Below are 17,902 nucleotides of genomic sequence, written 5' to 3' on the forward strand. Positions count from 1 at the left end.
GAGTCCCTCTACTTCCAGATCCTTGTTCTAACTCACTGAGTCCTCTTCCACTCCCTGATTCAACTCATAATTCCAAAATCGGAGAAATCGGGAGGATTTGCACTCCGACTCGCCGAGTCCAAGAACAACTCGTCGAGTCCTATGCATGTCCTCACTAAACAGTTGATTCTAATCGATTTCAGTGCATCCAACTCGTCGAGGCTAGGGTTTTGAGGGGAACGCTTTAAGGGTGTTGGAGGCTGGGATGGGGGCTATAAGGACGTTTAAATAGGGTACAAACCCTAAAGGTTAGGGTTTCCTCCTGACTGGCCTACTCGTCGAGTCCAGGCGCGGACTCGCTGAGTAGATCACTTAAAACCCGCGTCCAACCTGGCATCTACTCGACGAGTTAGGGTTACTACTCGCCGAGTAGCTCTTTATAAAAGACATTTAATAAATTAAATACGTACCAGGAACGGGACGTTACATTGATAGTGGTATGGAAGGTTGTAGACCGAGTTCTTTTCCCATGGAACAAAACATTTGTCTCACTACTGAAGATGATTCTTCTCTTGCTGATGCTAGGAAATATAGACGACTAATTGGCCGTCTTCTTTATCTACAAGCTACGAGACCTAACATCACATTTGTTGTCAACATGCCTAGTTAATTTGTTTCGAATCCTCTTGAGACCCGTTGGAATGTTGCACTTCGTGTGTTGCGATATCTTAAGGCAACACCTGGTCAGGGCATTTTTCTTCCTGCTAATGACGATTTAACTTTAAAATTCATCATGGGTGAGCAAACTGGTAATGAGAATTTAATTCATCATGGGTGAGCAAATTGGTAAGGAAGAACCAGGTCCACACTTGAAAGTCATTTTGAATTGAGAGAGATGTGATTCTATCTTTTATAGCTAATGATTCTGCAACATTTTCAGTTATTCCAATTTGACAATTACGTTTCTACTGATTATTATTATCAACTAAAAGCATGTTTTTTATTCTTACGGAAAAAAAGAAGAGTTTATAGTTTGATTTGTTGGAGGTAATATATGCATTTGAAGAAAGAGAAGGGAAGCTGCATCATATGATTAAAATATACATACACATGGAATCAGACACATACAAAGGGAATCATATATGTTGTGAAAGTTATAGTTCGATACACACGAAATCATACGATTTGAAGATTATCTTGGGATCATTTGGAAACAAATCATGTGAGGATGATCGCAACAGTGAAGGAGGAAGAACGAGGTATAAGGAAACAAATCAACCCGTAAACTGAAATACATTATCTATTTAAATGAGGGGCATATATGTCAATTAACTATAAAATGTCATGGATAGATAAGAAAATGTTGTGGAAAAATCAACAAGTCAGGATATACCCATGTATATCGTATAAAAAATATCTAGTGCGTAAAATACAAATTGTTGTGATAAAAGATACTATCTTGTTAGAAAAATTTGGATCATTGTTGATTTTGACAATTATGAATTACTATTAGCGTCATATTGTAAAATTTTAATTCAATGAACTTTCATCTTTTTTCATTTGGGGCAACCATTGGACCACGTATGATTTTGATTGACAATGACTTTTTTCTACCATCGCATTGATCAAAACAAAAATAGATGAAAGTCGATTAAAATTAAGTAAATAAAATTGGTAGATTGTTACTATATATATATATATATATATATATATATATATATATATATATATATATATATATATATAATTTTTATTTTTTAACATCTTGTCTTTTTTTTTCCTTAAATAATATAATCATTTACATGAATAAAAGAAAATGTCAATATTAGTTACGTATAAAGTTTCTACCGTGGTGAAAAGCAGGTAAACTTTTGCAAAGGGCACGATGATCATGGAGTGATGCATGCATTCTTCGTAAATGATTACATTCATATCCTTAAAGTAAAGGTACTTCATGACTTCAACCGAAAGTGGCCATGTGCAATAGTACCGGGTTACTTTCGTCATTTGCCACAACTCAATTCACTTCAACTATAGATCTATTCATAACATCTTACTTATCTCTATATTAACAAAAATAATACTTTTTATATCATCATTTAAAGAAAATATATGGTTTTGAAAAATCACAAGAATGATCATCAAGTTTAAATTTGGTCATTTGTAACACACCAAAAAAATTTGAAATACTTTTTTTTTCGAAAAAAAGTGTAAAGAAGGTTTCTATAAGTTTTGCAACTTTGTACAACATGAAATATAAGTTCAAAATAATTTTTTCTAGAAAAAATATACAACTATTTTATTAGGCTTCGCAACTTGAAGTTTCAAAATTCCAACAAGTTTCGAAGTCATCACTATGATGGATATTGTTGATTCACACAACTCAGATTACATCTTTAGTTAAAAAAAAAATCTTCGTTTTTAAAAGTGACTTGTAAATCATCCAATGATTCTGACAAAATAAGGTATTGCAAGCTCTTCTGATGCCAACAAATGTGATTAGCATTGTGAAAACGAAGATCATGAATGTTCGATGAACAAGTCATTTCATGTTTTTGTCTAAGAGGTGTGCATTTTTATCGTGGTGGGTCATTTCCATAAATATTATCCGAGTTAGGAGGGCTGCTATGGAGAGGTGTGAAGAACACAGAAGGGCGTCAAAAAAAAATTTGCATGCAAAGACAACATCATAGTAGACAAAAAAAAAAAAAGATGGATTACTAAATTGAAAACAATAAAATGGGCGGAAAAATGGATATCCCATGTTCAAAAAGATGTTTAAGATCGTCATCATCGTAATCACTTTTAATATCACTAGAACTAGCAGATAAAGTATTATCACGAGATTTATATTCATATTCATTCGAGGGATAAAAGTATGATACCTCATTATTTGTCATAAGACATAAGATGTCTTTTTTCTTTTATCACTTTGACTTTACAAAATATAACCAACAAGAGCTTTCTTAACAATTGAATAACTTTGAGTACAAATATTTTAACCAAAACAAATTAAACAACCAAACTTGTAAGATTGAAATCACAACCATATAAATATGAAAATAAACTTAATGAAGAAAAATACAAAGTACAAACCAAACAGTATAATGATTGAGCTCTACACTGAGAGCTTACTTCACTTCTATAAAAATTACTATGTCTAGACGACTTACCCGTTGACTATGATCTTATTAGAAACACAAGAAGTTTTCATCGTAGACTTCAAAGCTTATACAAAGTCTTAACATAATGTGATCAATCTCACTCTCTTGTACTTACAATGATATTCTATAAGCCAACACTCAACCATATATTAATTTGAAATGTGTAGGTGGAGATAATTTGGAGCTTTTGTACGAGGAAGCAAGAGAGAATTGATATTGATCTTAGTTGCTTTGCTTATTGAAATGAGATAGAGAGTAAGAGAAAATTGTCAAAGCTTCTTGAAAAAAATGAATGCTCTCGCTTATTCTCTTATCAAAGCCATTTTCACTGGAAAAGTAAGAGAGTGATGTAACTCGGTTAAACGCCAACTATATCTACAAACTATTGTCAACCAACAATATCCTTCGATTACATGAAATTGGAATTTTTTTTACCAAGATGGTGAAATTTAATAGATCAAACACTTGATATTTTCCGATTAACTTTCTTAAAATAATTTCAAAATTCAAGATAATTTTTTTTTCATCCCAAATCAATATAAAAGCAGCAACACATTTATAATTTATATAAACTTGCTTTTTTTGTAAGATAAAATGAGGTATTTATACAACCTTGAAATTTTCATTTTAAATATAAATATATAAAAAAACATTTAAAATAACTTTAATTTGGAGAACAAAAGTTCTCACGTTTCAGTTTCTACAAAAACAAGGATTTTTTTTATAAAATAATATGAGGTGCCTAAACATATATATATTTTTTTTATCAAAACAAAATATATTTTACCAATAAACATAACTTAAGGTATATGAAACACCTCAAAAAAAATCTTCTGATTTAGAGCATAAAAATGTCCACATCTAGCTTTATAAAAAAAACAAGCATTAATAGGGTTCAAAAAAAAAAATTAATTAATATCTAAGAATAATTAATTTTACTAAAAAAATTGTATGAAAAATCTCTACTCAAATATTTCACCAATATTTAATAAATTATTGGTTAATAGATTTTTGATACATCTAAACGGTGGCAAAAAATAACAATTTTTCGGACAAAGACAACACTTTTCTAGACTAATGGCAACCTTCTAAAGCAATAGCATCACTTGCTGAATTTTCATCATCTTCTTGATTATTCCTTCAAGTAGCATTGGATGATGATTTTTTATTTTAAATGATCAACCCATTGAAGATTTAATCTCGTACAATACTATGAGATTGTTAGAAAAGATGTAATTCGGGTTTTGATTTGATATCACTAAAACAAAGTAAGATTAGATACAAATATACCAATATACTATCTCCCACTATTTTTATTGGAATTGAACATATCTTCCAAGGATATTCCATTCCATACAACAAACATTTTGTTTGTGGATGGATAATGAATCAAAGAATGCTAAATCTTTCTTACAAATCCTTATTTGCCAGACTTTGATCATGGTATGAAATAGGAATCTATAATAATACATGAGGCCCATTATCAAACTTATTTGTAGACTTTGATCATGGTAGGAATCTATGATAGACATGAGGCCCATTATCAAAGGTTTCAAGATGATGCTCTCCTACAATCCTACCCTGATGCTATCAAAAAACAATCCATAGTACAAAACCTTGACATTATCCATATACCAAGATAATGCGTAGTGGAATTCTTTCCAAATCATATCTTGTACAAGTCTTTAGATTCTTTTTGTGTAGCATGTGACCCCAAATTAGTATTGGAATATTTGTATTTATCGTCGTCTCATTGTATCATGTATAATATTTCGGGTGGTTTGATGAATCCACCTTTACTTCTTTAGCACGGTTGCCTTCAACTTCAATATGTTGCAAATATACCATTAAATAAATTGTTACACTAGATCAAAACATTTTTACTTAAACCATTTATTAAAAAGTCATGGCTCGTTCCAATACATATATTGGTACAATGAAAAGACCAATATAACATGTTAACCACTTCACTTATCACTTGTAATCACGTGTACAATGGTTCATTCGTACCATCGACACTGCCTACAGTACAACTCCATAACTCAGATCATCAGGTGAAATAACATAACAAAGCGGTTCACCACAAAAAGCAAGAAAAAAAAAAACTCGAAATTACACATAAACATGGCAACGCCTTTCCGATGTCCAAAAACATTAAATAAAAACACAAGATAGATACTTGCATAACACGATTTATTAATTTATTTATTTATTTCTTTATTAATTTAACCGGTGTTTTGCATTCCAGCAGCAATACCCTTCATGGTCAAGATCAAAGTGTCCTCAAGACCCGGTGCATACTCACTTGTTGGATTCAGATGGATAAGTTCATCAGCTGGTTTACTTGGCTCTGAATACTCCTTTGAGATATGAGGTCTTAATGTGACATGATAGTTAGGGTCACGGATTCTTTTTAGTGTGTATGCTTGACACACGTTTAGGGTTGTGATGTACGAGTCACGCAGACGAAGTCTTTGTTTCAAGTAGGGGTCTCCCTCAAGAAGATCCTTATGTCCCGCAATCTACAAAACAAAAGAGAAAAAAATTTCAAAATCAGAAAAAGGGTATTTATGTCTTTTCCACGTACAAAAAGAAAACAGTACAACCTGTTTTGTTAAGTATTGTGAAAAAGTTGTACCTTGAGGAGATGAGCTTTGGTTTCTTCGTAATTTGCTCTCAACATTTCTCCAAATGACCATAAATCTTCAGACACAAGTAGTTTGTCATTAAGTGCAGCGATTCCGGGGTCACCTTTAGCAAACACCATTTCAACTAAATCGATGGTGACCCTAAAAAAGGGCCATTTTTGGTACATTTCTTGAAACATTTGAAGATTCTTTCCGTCCTTTTGAATGGCATGCTTGAATGCCGCCCCGAATCCGAGCCAAACCGGGAGATGGAATCGGGTTTGAGTCCAGGCAAAGATCCATGGAATTGCACGGAGTGATTCTATTCCTCCGCTCGGTTTCCTCTTTGATGGACGACTCCCGATGTTCATACGCCCGTATTCCAATTCCGGTGTCGCCTACAACAATTTTAATACATCAATTATGATAATTTACATTTTTGGTCCCCGAATAGTGCTGAATTTTGCAGTTTTGGTCCCAAAAAGTTTTCCATTGCAATGTTGGTACTAATTTGAATTTGAGGTTCTTTCAACATTTTTTTTTCCTCTCCCAAGTAAATTACGACTTTGGTCCCTAACTATAGCTGATTTTTGCAATTTTGCTCCCAAAAATATAATTGTTCACAAGGACCAAAATTGAAAAAATCAGCCATACTCCGGGACAAAAAAAGCAATTCACTTTATAAATTATAATACTCCGGAATCGGAATCGGAATCGGAATCGGATACTTACAAGGCGGAAGTACTCGACAAAGCGTGGCTCCTTGAATACAATGGACCGATACTGTTCCGTTGCAAAAACCGCAATCTCATCCATAAGTTTACGCCATTCCGGTCGCGGTGAAATCGGCGGGTTCATCCCGTGTTCGAGTGTCGCCGCGCAAAATCTCTGTAAAGTTCTAAAACACAAATGCTCTTCACCAAACGACTGCTCAATAACCTCCCCTTGAACCGTAACTCTCAAACTCCCATGAATCGTCTCCGGTGGTTGAGACAAAATAGCAAGATGCGTGGGCCCACCACCTCGCCCAACCGTCCCACCACGTCCATGAAACATCGTAAGCTTCACCCCAAACTCCTTCGCCACCTTTATAAGCTCCTCTTGCGCTTTATACAACTGCCACGCCGCCGAAAGCCGCCCGGCATCCTTCCCGGAATCGGAATACCCGATCATCACTTCTTGTTTCCCGTCAATCCGATTCTTATACCATTCAATCGAGAAGAGACGCGCAACGGCTGCGGGGGCGGCTTCGAGGTCGTCGAGCTTTTCGAAAAGCGGGACCACACGTAGCGGTTTGCTGACGTGGCACTCGCGTTGGAGAAGCTCGACTGCTAACACGTCGGATGGTGACGTGGCCATGGAGATGATGTAAGCGCCGAAGCAGTCGGATGGGAGTTCGGCGATGACGTGGAAGGTGTCGAGGACGTCGGCGATTTCTTCGGTTTTTGGAAGGTCGGCGCCGAAGAGGGGACGCTTTCCGGAAAGTTCCGCGAGGAGCCATTCTTGGCGTTTTTCTTCGGACCATTCGCGGTAGGACCCGATTTCTAGATGTTGGGTGATCGCGTCGAGGACGTCTGTGTGGCGATCGGATTCTTGGCGGATGTCGAGTTTGACTAAGGACAGACCGAATGTTGACACCTGGCGGAGGAAGTCGAGGAGACTCCCGTCTGCGATTACACGGTCGCCACACGCGCATAGCGATCGGTAGCATAGCTCAAGGGGCTCCAAAAACTATAACATTTAAAAAATATATATATGTTAATTTGCGAAATAAAAATAGAACTAATGGGTACATGGAGAACTTAAAAATAATAAAAATGAAACTAATTTACATGGGGAATATTAAAATATTGGTGGGCTTAGAAATAATAAAACTAATGAGTGCATTGGGAACTAATAGATGTTTTTTTTATAACTATAAAAACATATTTTTATTACTTTGGGATGTAGATGGCTCTTTCCCAATGAGGGTATATGGATAACCGACTTAAAAAACCATTAGTTATATTATTTCCTAATTCTCCATGTTACAAAAAAAAAAATCGTTTTTTATTTCACGAATATGATGTCATTTTCGCACTATATCATGTCAATTTTGTAAAACAAAAATAAAAAATCATGAAATATGATGTCTGAAAAATCAATATCTTGAATTTACGACCTTTTTTTTAGCAAAAAAGGTTGTCATATTGTGATAAATATTGAAAATGTGGTCTTTTGGTGTTAACATTTTTATCTTTTGGTTATTTTGTTGATTAACTTAAAATGTTATCTAAGATTTAATATAAATAATTAAATATTAAAAGTTACCTGTTCAACATTGGTGTAAACTGCTTCTTCTGGGATCTCAGATTTGCCATGGGCTAAAAGATGGCGAGATCTTTCACGGGTTTTATATAACATGTCTCTTACATCACCAAGAATCACTCGATAAGGTTCAGTTGGAGGAACCTGTTTCCAGAACTCTGAACAAAACAAAACACCCAAAATTTACATAAGCAACTTTGAAAGGGTATTCTCGTAATTTCACTTTGTTAATGCTACTTGATAGTATTTAGTAATAATAGTACCTATGTAATGCTTCACATCTCTCCTTGCTGATTTATACAGTTCTTCTGCCCGAACACGAAGTTCATCATTACAACGCCACATAGACATCTAAAAAGAACAATGTGATTAACAAGAATTAAGATTTAACAATACATGAATCAAGTGTTGTAAAGGGTAGAAAAGGAATTTACATAATCACATATGATATACCTCGAACATAAGATCTTCAATCTGGGAAAAGTACATGTTTGCAGCCATCATTCTTGCAAGCAAGCAAACATCTCTGGTTACCTCAGGGGTAACCCTGGGATTTCCATCACGATCACCACCCATCCATGAAGAGAACTGAATCAGAGGGGCATTATAGGGAACTCGCTCATTGATTCCAATGTTCTTAAGAGCAGTGTCAACACGTCTTAAGAATTTAGGGACACCTTTCCAGATTGTTTCATGGAAGTAACTCATTCCAGCTCTCATTTCATCTTGTGGAGTTGGTGGAGTCCTTCTGATTTCATCTGTACGAAAAGCAGCTTGAATCTACAAAATCACATAACAGTATAACACCAATTAATCATCAATTCATCATAAAGATCTTATAGAGGAAATCAAGATATTGGATTTGGATTTGGATTATTGATACTTACTTCTCTATGTAAAGCTTCATCCAGTTCTTGTTTATCATCAGGGGTAATGTCTTTGGTATATAACTGAGCCAAACAGTCACGAATCCTGAAAAGTAATCAAGGGTCAATTTTTGAAGTTTGTTATTTGATAAAACTTGGATCTGTTTTATTTTATAAATTTATAGTTTTATTGTTATACCTTCCATGCTTTTGAAGCAAAGATCTGCGGACTGATTGAGTGGGATGAGCAGTCAAGACCAAGTCAACTGTTTGATTCTTGAGTGCGTCAAAAACCTCTTCAGGGGACTTCTTAAGCTGATGCACAAGTCTCTTGAAAGTTTCTTCAATGTCGGATTCAGTTGTTGCATTAGCTTCATCAGCAAAGTCACCCTTCTTCAGCTTGATCCTGCGTCTGTAAGCAATCTGGACCTCTTCTGCCAGATTTGCTAAGTTAAGCATGTGAGAGAAAGCTTTTGCGATGACAATGGAGTCCCCTGGATCTAAGCTTGTGAGCACACTTCCAAGTTCCTCAAGCTTCTTTGGGTCACGCTTTCCTTCATACTCAGCAGAAAGCTCGTAGCATTCTTGAACCTAAACACACAAACACATTAATCAGTTTCATGCAACCAAAGGATCCGTTAACCGATGGATTAATTCCAGTGTGACATTTTGTCGAACGGTTTCCAGGCCTAATGCATATAAGATAACGAAATCGGGATTCACCAATTGTATATAGGACGAATAACCAGTTTCATTATCAGTAGATTCCTCAATTGAGATTAAAATTATTTCGATAGGTTACAAATCAACAGAAAAAGATCGAAATCTGAAGCAAAAACAAACAATGATTCGAGTAAACGTACCGTTTCCTTGAGATCCTCTCCATGTAAATCCTGAAGAATGTCAAGAAACTTATCCAAAAGCAAGGCATCATACTCAATAAGCTTATCATCCTCAGAAACTTTTCCAGGAACTAAAAGCCTCAACTGAGCATCAATCGATGCCAATTTCTCTAAGTTCCGATTAGCCATTACACAAAGCCTTTTCAATTTCCCACCAGTCCTGTAAAGTAAACATAAATTTAACGCCTTTTATATATCGCATCACAAACTTCTGATCGCCATACATAATGAAATCAAGAACAATTGAAAAAAATAATAATCCATCCAACAGAAAACCGTAAACCCAGAAAAAATTAAACATAAAACTTATTATGAGATCACCTGAAGAATCGAAGTGAATATCGATTAGACAGAAAGAGGGGTTTTTTTGGAGTGTTTGTGACCTAAATAATATGGATTTGGGATTGGGTATATATAGAGGAACTACGAACACTGAAGTTTATAGTTGCAAGTAGCAACAATAAAGTAACTCCCCTGCCAAATCGGCAAACTTCACGCCTAAATTATTCCAATATTTTTTATAGAATATAATTATTATTAAAATCCAGTTTTATCTAATAAATAAAAGTCTTTTTCTTTCTTTTTATTCCATTTATTTTTTTTTTCCTTGTTTACTTTACTAAAGTTCCAAGAAAATCAAGAACACCATTGCAACCATCCACTTCAATTTGTACGAAAAAAACACAATCAATCATATGATCGATTGTTAACCGTATTATAATCTCTTTATGACCTATTTTCCATATATGTAACTTATATAAAATCAAGTAAAAAATCATTCGAATAAAGAGACAAAATCAAAAAAGCAATTTGATTCATCAACATTGATTGTTTTGTTTGTATTAATGTGGAACAATGGCTCTACAAACACCTCTTGGTCAAGTTTCAAGAACACATGCCTTTTGGTGATATGAAAGATCCAATTTTGATTTCCATTTCCCTATTTGCAATGCAACTCTTTAATGGGTTTTTGATAAATGTAGCTTTTTTTGTTTCTTGATTCAATTCTTTCCCTATTTACAGCAAATAGTTTTCTATGTGGTTCATAAATCATAAATTAAATTAATTTTGTTTTAGTCTTAAAAGTTATGAAATTGTATGCTATTTCTAGAACATGTATTTTTGTTATAGTAATTGTTCAATTGATACCATTGAAGAACCTTGCTTGAATGATATAATTGAGGTATTCTTATATGTGTAGATTATTGAAGAATCTGAAAAACCATGTGGAACTTGGGCTTTATAATATTTGTAAGTTTTTAGTAAATTAAACTTGTACACTAAATTAATGATTTGTTTAGTTGGATGATAAGTAATAATGGAGAGATAGAATATTATGAGAGGGTAATGTAAACAATATAATAAAATGAGTCACTACCTTTTGTGATAATGGTTGGTTGGTCTCAAATGAATTTTTATGTAGATGTTTACTAAGCAAATAACTGGTGTTTTTATTGCAAGACCATTTCTATATTTTAACAAAATGATCATAATTACCGTGAATATTTGTATGTGTACTTACAATAATATTTTTTTAACATAAAATAACCCCGTTATATATTCGCAATCTATATTTATGCTTCGTGATAAATATTTACGAAAGATACAAAGGTTACATAAATCCACACCATATATTCATGTTCGTTCACTTAAGTTAACCGAACAAATGAACGATCACGAACAGATAAATGAACGAGTTTTATTGTTTATGTTCGTTCGTTTAACAAATTTCATTGTTCATGTGTGTTCGTTTATGTTCGTAAACATGCTAAATGAACATAAACGAACGGAGATAAACAAACATAATTTAACACATATGAACATAGACAAACATACAATATAGTAATGGAATCAAACATAATTGAACATATATGAACATAAAAAACACTTGAATGAACGAACATAAACGAACGTAAACAAACAACATAAACGAATGTTCATGAACATAATTGAACGAACAAAATCATTGTTCATGTTCATTCATTTAACTAAACGAGCGAGAATTCGTGTTCATGTGTATTCAATTATTAAATAAACGAACATAAACAAACTTCCTGCCGAATGGTTCACAAACAGTTCGTTGAAAATTCAGTTTGTTTACAACCTTCCTCGTGAATAATACTTTTTTGTTTATTCTTAATGTGTCGTTCACCATGAGCTAAAAAATTAAGATTGTTACTTAGTTGTGAGGCAACGTATTTGAATACGTGTATGTTTAAAGGTTTGGGGATTCTACCTATAAGATATATGATATATGACATTTACAATGTGATTTTTCACGTCCTTCAAGTTTCTAGTCATTGGTTATGATCTTGATTTAATTATTTTCATACAACAATACCTGAGTATGTCGTTTCTAAGTTGATACCGATTAATAGTGTTATGCCTACCCCAACTCCACAAATTCTATGTGTTTAAGATGAGTATCACGAGTTTGATCGTAGGATGGTACGATCATACGATCCCACGGTAGCATACCAATCTAAATCTTATATATCACGTCTTTATGGGATCAACAGCAAGATCGTAAAATCGTAAGTGGGATCGTAAAATCGGATACGATCTGATCCCACCTTTTGGGCCTAAAATTCTTGATGCACAAAACATAAAAGGGACTTTGAGTAAATTGAAGTTGAAGCCTCTTTTGACTCTGAATTACCATGGGTGATGCTCATACATCTCATACTCTCCTCTTTCACTCTAAAAAACCCAATCGACCCTCATACACTTAAAAAATTTCCACTTCCCACGCAATGTAGCGATGAATCTATGAGCATCGACTTTAATAGGTGAAATGTTAATTTGGTTATCCTAAGCATTGATTTCAAGTTGTTTTTAGGAAGCCAAGGATCGACTTTTTTATGTTTTTCAAAAGAACTTACTTCAAAAAGCTTAGGCACAAGTTTCATATGTTCTTTTACTTAGTTCAAAAATGTAACAACCCAGTTTTCAAAAGAAAATTTTCATTTTTGATTAACCAAAATACTTTACACAAACCATGAAATCCCAAATACAATTGTTTTCAAAATTTATAACAATTACAATTTTATTTCAAATCATCAGAGTGTCCCATAAAAATGTCTGAGAGAGAGTGCACGCCGCGCCATCAAGCCTTGCCATTGCCCTTAGGCTCGGATGTACCTGAAACAAATCCACAAACTTTAAGCTAATGCTTAGTGAGTTCCCCGGAGCATACCCCACACACAATCCACATAACACATATCATATTAGCTATAAAAGCTACATATATCACATAAGCCATGCATACAAACATATAAGGATGGCATGGGCTCCCCCACATGGTCTTATACCAAAGTGTCATGGGCTCCCCCCATGGTCTTTAACCGATAAGCCATGGGCTCCCCCACATGGTCTTTCATCCGACTGTCATGGGCTCCCCCATGGTCTTTAACTAACAAGCCTTGGGCTCCCCCACATGGTCTTCTATCCAAGTGCCATGGGCTCCCCCCATGGTCTTCCCTGCACGTATCATATAATCACTAGAATACCACTTAGAATATAGCTAACTATCATACCACATATCTCTACTTCAACTAGTGTACCACATATCACAAAATGGGCCGGCCTTGGTGTAACAAATCGTTATTTCAAACCTATGTAATAGTATAGGTCAATGTGTATTTCTTTTTATAATAATAAAGAGAAATTTTAGCATAATGTGCATATTTACATAATTGACCCTCAAAAATACATTATTTAGCAATCTCGATTGGGATGAACCAAGTAATAGAGATTGTAACAAGGTTTCCAAAAACATAAAGAACACTAAAATCCGAGTTATAATGAAGAAGTTATGACCAAACGAAAATCCGCGACAAAACACTGTTCAGTGTAAAAACTGAATTTTCAAGAAAAGGCTTTTTAGCCTTAACAATCTAAATGAAAGTTGTAGTTTATGTTAAACCGAGAACTTTCATAAAAAGAACGGAAAAATCTGACTTCGTATGACGAAGATATGATTTTTCTAAGTTCTAGTATAGCAGTGTACAGCTAAAAACTCGAAATAAAGATCGAGCGATTTTTAGCCGACACAACATAAACGAGAATTGAAGGTCTCGTCGGTAGTAGTACAACGGTAAAAAGACAGACAAAAACGGACGTCGGATGAAGAAGTTATGAATTTTTAACGGATTCCCGTCCCGGTCTGTTTAAAATAATAATATTAAAAATAAAGTCAAAATTAGCCGACGAAGTCTAAACGAAAGTCGTAGAGTATGTTTTTACCTACGCGTGCATATAAAGGACGCCAAAAACGGAGCTCGTATGCGAAAGTTATGATTTTTGCAAGTTTTGGCACAAAAATAAAGAAAAATAGGAAAACCGGGCAATTTCGCATGTGACACGTCACCTCGCACGTGGCAGCTGCTGAGTGGACCGAAGCCATGCGTGGCACCTCCTGATTCGACCAACTCCGTGGTCCAATCCTCCTCGGACAGCCTCGCATGAGACACACCGGACCTCACCCTCGCACGCCCCTCGGATGCCACCTTCGCACGTGTCCTTCTTCTATTGGACCGAAGTCCGGTCCAATCCGAGCCAGCCAACAGCGAGCCTGCGGTCCGAAGAAGCCCCCTCCCTTCGCCACCTGTCCGATGCGTGGCAGCCTCGCATAGCCTCGGATCCGAGGCTTCGGCCTATATAAGGCATGCGAGGGTTCCGAAATATTTTACACTTTTCACCCCTAATTTCATTCTCTTTCACATTTTCCACTTCCACAAACTCATATACAACCCCTAAAGCCCCAGTATCAAGTCTCGAACCCTAAGCAAGCCTCGCATCCCCAAGATTCCCGAGAAGTAACCTCTCTCCTGTCGAAACTCTGCCCAATTTGAGCCGATTTCTCGACAAACAAACTCCTTTTCGTGAAACGAAACTCCGTCCAATTCACCACCTATCAAGTGAGTTTATACCCCCGTATTTTCATAATTTCTACTGTTTTAAGGGGGGGAATACAAGCATAACACAAGAACTTTGTGTTATAAAATCATGATTCAAATCATGATAAAATAACATTAAATTATCCAAAAATACTCAAAACATCAAACTCTTTTATAATCTTATATTTTTTTTCCCAAAATTCATATTTGTATATAAATAAGATTTAAAAGGCTTAGGACTGATAACTCATTCTGGGTCCTTTTCCTTGTTTGGATGTGGGCTTATAGTTCCGGTTATTTGTCCGAGTGTCGTTTAAATTTTACTTGTATATAAAATTGTGTATGTATATAAATATAAAAGTTATTTCATCAATTCAAACACCTTTGTAACACGTTGAGCAAGGGGTTACATGCTAAATACAATTATATACACATTCAGAAAGTACATATAAATTATAATAGGTATAATTTATACATAGAACAATAATTCATGATACAAGAATATACAGTCTTATAAGAAACTAGAGTTTTGATACAGAACAAATCAAGGTTTACACTTATCAAATACATGTTTGAAATACTAAATCAAGAACATACTGTCAATCATTTATTTCAGAATGATTGGGTTTTCATAACTAATATACATGTAACATTTATATGCTTTTTATGAGACATTCAATTCAGGTTGTTTAATTCATTTTAGACAACCAAGGTAAAGTCCTGACATTATAACCAGAATCTCCAGCCTCGGGGATCGAAACAAGTTGCGTGTAGATCTATATCGGGATTGACAACCCCGCACTCAGGCTGCTAGCTACAGTCCGGCATACACGCCAATGAGTGGCAATTGTTATCAACAGTTTAAACCCCCACAAAGCGTTTGTTTCAGGCCATCCGTCACAGTATGGTTATAAGAACTCATTAAAAAGATATCAACAATACGTTAGTATATAAACAAGTAAACGGAAGTATACCTTCAAAGTACCAGTTTACATAATACAAACTACAATGGTTCAGTACAGTTTTTAATAACAGCTGGCGGAGTTAGGCACACTCTCAGTTACAAGTTTTCATAAAGGAATACAAATACAAAACATTGATACAGAGAGAACGGTTTTATGAGAATAAAACTACTTTTCATATACAACAGAAAATATAGGATTTTCTGAAACAATTTACATATACAAGATACAGAGACATCCTTTAAACATAAACACTTATGCACTCACTCAACTTTATGTTGATACTCTCTTTTCAAATTACTTGTATTCTCAGGGAAATAATACACAGGTACTCCCCGAGCTTTTGAGAAGATGGAGCTTTGTTGAGTCATATCTTCTTTTGTATAACTACATTTTGGTTCAATATACAATGATTGAACACATGTAAATACTTATACTTTTTAAATACAATGGTTGTTTGTACTTTGATTACTATGATGCATGTGTTGTGATACTACAATTGAAGTCCTCCACCCCCCAGATGTTTCCGCCGTCTGGTTTGGGGGTGTGACACTTGGTGCCTTAGACCCATGGTATGGTGAGGAGACCCACCTCTCGAATGCTGAACTGACAAGCTAAGATCAATTAAATCCCACGCACTGCTCCGACTCAACTGCCTATAATCATCATGTGATTAACTTGTTACAATCCTGAAATACCATAAATGCCCTCAAAGTCAACCCTGGTCAAAGTCAAGGTCAACAGTCCATGTTGACCTCAACTCGTCTAGTGCATCCAACAACTCGTCGAGTTAACTGAATAACTCGTCAACTCGCCGAGGTAACTAATCCTTCACTGCACTCATTCAGAATGTCGAAAACGGGTAAACCCTACCTGACTTGTCGAGTCAACTAAGGGACTCGACGAGTTCCTTCAGTCCTTCATGTGTTCCGACATTTTTAAGCTACCCCAAAGCTCCAGATTGCAGATCTAGCCACCTAAGGCATGGTTTCCCACATAGAGTTGCAAACTTTACGTGCATGCAAGCTCTTAATGCCAATACCAAGCTAAGGGAGGGGTTTAAACCAAAGAGAAGGGCCAAAGCTTGATGCTTTCTATAACTTTATAACTCTAAGGACTTAGAGGAGTCCAGATCTGAAGTTGCAACTCCAGATCTTACCCAACACCCAAAATGCTCCACCAATATAGTAGAAATGGCCCAAAAGTTCAAGAAAAGGGGATCTAATGCTAGAATGATCAAGGTAACAACTTGTTACCTTCAAATAGGTGTCCAAACGTTGTAGATGTTAGATCTACAGTCTCCTTCCCGCTCCAAGCTTCTAAATCTTCAAACTCCTTCAACCAAGTGCACCAAAAACTCTCTCTTATCCTCTCAATCTCAAGGAAATAACAAAGAACAGCTATGGTTTCTTCTCTAGGTAGTGAAGTGGTAAAGGAGGCCACAAGAGGAAGATTAAGTCCATTATATAGGGTGCAAACCCTAAAATTAAGGTTTTCCTTTACAGCGCCTACTCGTCGAGTCGGGGCCTTCGGACTCGTCGAGTAGGATTTAAATCCCGCGTCCTCATAATGATCTCTACTCGACGAGTTGGAGCTCCCCAACTCGTCGAGTCCCAGTACAAAACCCTAAAAACTTATAAAATTAAATAATACTTGGAACATGTGTTACAAATCTCCCCCACTTGAACTAGTCCTCGAAGTCTGCTAACCCAAATAAGCTCGGGTAGTGGTCTCGCATCTCGTCCTCCGGCTCCCATGTTCATTCGGAGCCCCTTCGATGCTGCCATTGCACCTTTAATAGCTTCACTTCCTTGTTCCGAAGGACCTTGGTCTTCCTATCTAGAATCACAACAGGTATCTCAATGTAGTTCAGGCTCTCATCCACCTGAATATCGTCCAAAGAAACGACCGCGGCCTCGTCGGTGACACACTTCCGAAGCTGTGACACATGGGAGGTGTTGTGAATCTGGCTAAGCTCATCCGACAGATCCAAGCGATAGGCCACCTTGCCCACCCAGGCTGTAATCCTGAACGGTCTAATATATCGGGGCCCCAACTTGCCTCCCTTCCGAAACCTGATGACTCCCTTCCATTGCGAAACCTGACGGTTCTGCGCGACTCGCAGCCGGTCGCGCACCTGCTGAATCAGCCCGGTAGTCTTGAGCACTACCTCAGTGCTCCCCATGACTCGGTGTCT

At 35.9% G+C, this 17,902-nt stretch overlaps 1 protein-coding gene across 1 annotated transcript; it reads right to left on the reverse strand.

Moving 5' to 3' along the window:
- Positions 1-5,008: 5,008 nt before the first annotated feature.
- On the reverse strand, positions 5,009-10,310 carry LOC145124288 (phosphoenolpyruvate carboxylase 1). Its single transcript, XM_079059565.1, has 10 exons — positions 10,167-10,310; positions 9,807-10,005; positions 9,143-9,534; positions 8,965-9,049; positions 8,531-8,857; positions 8,341-8,428; positions 8,081-8,235; positions 6,503-7,501; positions 5,782-6,168; positions 5,009-5,665 (listed from the first exon to the last, which is right to left on the reverse strand). Exons 2-10 carry the CDS (start codon positions 9,972-9,974, stop codon positions 5,369-5,371), a joined length of 2,898 nt encoding a protein of 965 aa, XP_078915691.1. The 5' UTR covers positions 9,975-10,005; positions 10,167-10,310; the 3' UTR covers positions 5,009-5,368.
- Between the last annotated feature and the right edge of the window lie 7,592 nt (positions 10,311-17,902).

Source organism: Lactuca virosa, chromosome 7, assembly GCF_052849685.1.
Source record: "Lactuca virosa cultivar CGN04683 chromosome 7, Lactuca_virosa_CGN04683_v6, whole genome shotgun sequence".
NCBI classification, from domain to species: domain Eukaryota; kingdom Viridiplantae; phylum Streptophyta; class Magnoliopsida; order Asterales; family Asteraceae; genus Lactuca; species Lactuca virosa.

What these genes read in the sequence shown, in the direction of transcription:
- LOC145124288 (XM_079059565.1), bottom strand. Translation starts at nt 9,974, where the DNA reads ATGGCTAATCGGAACTTAGAGAAATTGGCATCGATTGATGCTCAGTTG. An exon ending in GAGAGGATCTCAAGGAAACG is followed by an intron (nt 9,535 to 9,806) that starts GTACGTTTACTC and finishes TTGTGTGTTTAG; the next exon opens with GTTCAAGAATGCTACGAGCT. An exon ending in AGATGTGAAGCATTACATAG is followed by an intron (nt 8,236 to 8,340) that starts GTACTATTATTA and finishes TGTTTTGTTCAG; the next exon opens with AGTTCTGGAAACAGGTTCCT.